The sequence below is a fragment of the Nanorana parkeri genome, unplaced genomic scaffold, assembly GCF_000935625.1.
Source record: "Nanorana parkeri isolate BGI_ZX_2015 unplaced genomic scaffold, ASM93562v1 scaffold3874, whole genome shotgun sequence".
Classification (NCBI taxonomy): Eukaryota; Metazoa; Chordata; class Amphibia; order Anura; family Dicroglossidae; genus Nanorana; species Nanorana parkeri.
The window spans coordinates 3,448-5,166 of NW_017310141.1; the positions used below are offsets into that span (position 1 = coordinate 3,448).

Sequence of the window (1,719 nt, forward strand, 5' to 3'; positions counted from 1 at the left end):
CACTGCCACCTGGTGGTCACATGATACATCGCCTCTGTACGAGGATCCAGGAAGATCTACAATGTCATCGGATTGTTTAATCTCAGAATTTCACTCCGATCGACATTTAGAGTTCACAGTGCAAATGGTGAACAGTTTCCATACAATTCTACATGTTTATAAGCGTTATGTCCCCCGAATATTTTATACAAAATTGTAAATAGTAAGATTATTTTCCATTCCCCTCCCCCACTAAATTACTCTGCGCCCTCTAAATGTGTTGCTAAATAAATTAGGTTAACCTTTACACTAAAAGTAGACGTTGCATTAGATTTAATAAGCGGCCATTGTGTACAACATATTGTACATTAATCAATCTGTACATTAAATCCGGGTTTTGTTTATGTTCATCTGAAACAGACAAAATAGTAACTAATGATATCACTGCATATAATCCACCAACATGAGTACAGAATAGGAGTATAAAACCGCGAATGTTACATGAACCTCTCAGCACTGAATATGATGAGAACATATGGAAGTGTTTTCACATTTAATCAATTAGAATCCATTGTCAGTCATTTCTTATATATTAAACTGCATGAAATGAATAGGTTAATGGTAGGCTTCAGATATCTCGTGTGATGAGATCCTAGGATTTGGCGGTATATCGCGGCTAATGATTTCTATATAACGTTCAATAGAATTCTGGCGGGACATTTAAAAGTATCAATTTGAAAGCTAAGCCAATCAGAAATGTGGGCGTTTCTTACAGGAAACAAAACCCACACATCGTAAATATAGTTTTATATAGATCGTTTCCTGATTTTAGCTTTTACCTTTCAATTCCATCTTATGTATTCAGAGAACATGATAGATTAATATGGGGGGGTGTGTGTGTGTGTATTGTAGATCCTATCCATCTACAAGGATTATATTTGATAGAAACGTAATTGAACTTCACTTATATTTGCCAATACTGACATTTGTGTACCTTTTATAATGTATTGTATCCATTGTAATCAGAAAGAATGTATCGAAGTATATAAAGCTCTTTGTATGGCGATGTGGATGGCTCTGAGAAGAGCCTTTGTGTTGTGTGATGGGAGAGGAGGTCGGCTGGGTGTTTACTTGGCCTTGGAGGCTTTGTGACTTTCGGTCTTCTTGGGCAGCAGCACGGCCTGGATGTTGGGCAGGACTCCTCCCTGGGCGATGGTGACCCCACCGAGCAGCTTGTTGAGCTCCTCGTCGTTGCGGACAGCCAGCTGGAGGTGTCGGGGGATGATGCGGGTCTTCTTGTTGTCCCGGGCGGCGTTACCGGCCAGCTCGAGGATCTCAGCGGTCAGATACTCCAGAACGGCGGCCAGGTAGACGGGAGCTCCGGCACCGACCCGCTGGGCGTAGTTTCCTTTCCTGAGCAGACGGTGAACACGACCGACTGGGAACTGCAGACCAGCCCGGGATGATCGGGTCTTTGCCTTAGCACGAGTCTTCCCGCCTTGTTTGCCGCGTCCAGACATTATAAAACAGAGATGGTTTTTCTCAAAGAAGTGTTTGAATAATCCGCTCCCTTACTCTTATATAGACCCTGAATGCGCTGACGTCACACCATTTGATTGGTCAGTTTGAAGCCATCCAATAGAATTCAGACTTGTTTTTAAGCCAATCAACAACAAGGAAATACGGATTACGTCATTATCGATCACATGACTGAGTTCTCGGCTATAATTTAATTCAGTT

General features: G+C 42.0%; 1 protein-coding gene across 1 annotated transcript; it reads right to left on the reverse strand.

Moving 5' to 3' along the window:
* Positions 1-1,096: 1,096 nt before the first annotated feature.
* On the reverse strand, positions 1,097-1,519 carry LOC108803565 (histone H2A type 1). The gene has a single exon (XM_018575396.1). It carries the CDS (start codon positions 1,497-1,499, stop codon positions 1,107-1,109), a length of 393 nt encoding a protein of 130 aa, XP_018430898.1. The 5' UTR covers positions 1,500-1,519; the 3' UTR covers positions 1,097-1,106.
* Between the last annotated feature and the right edge of the window lie 200 nt (positions 1,520-1,719).

Coding starts and splice junctions, on each gene's coding strand:
- LOC108803565 (XM_018575396.1), bottom strand. CDS start 1,499: ATGTCTGGACGCGGCAAACAAGGCGGGAAGACTCGTGCTAAGGCAAAG.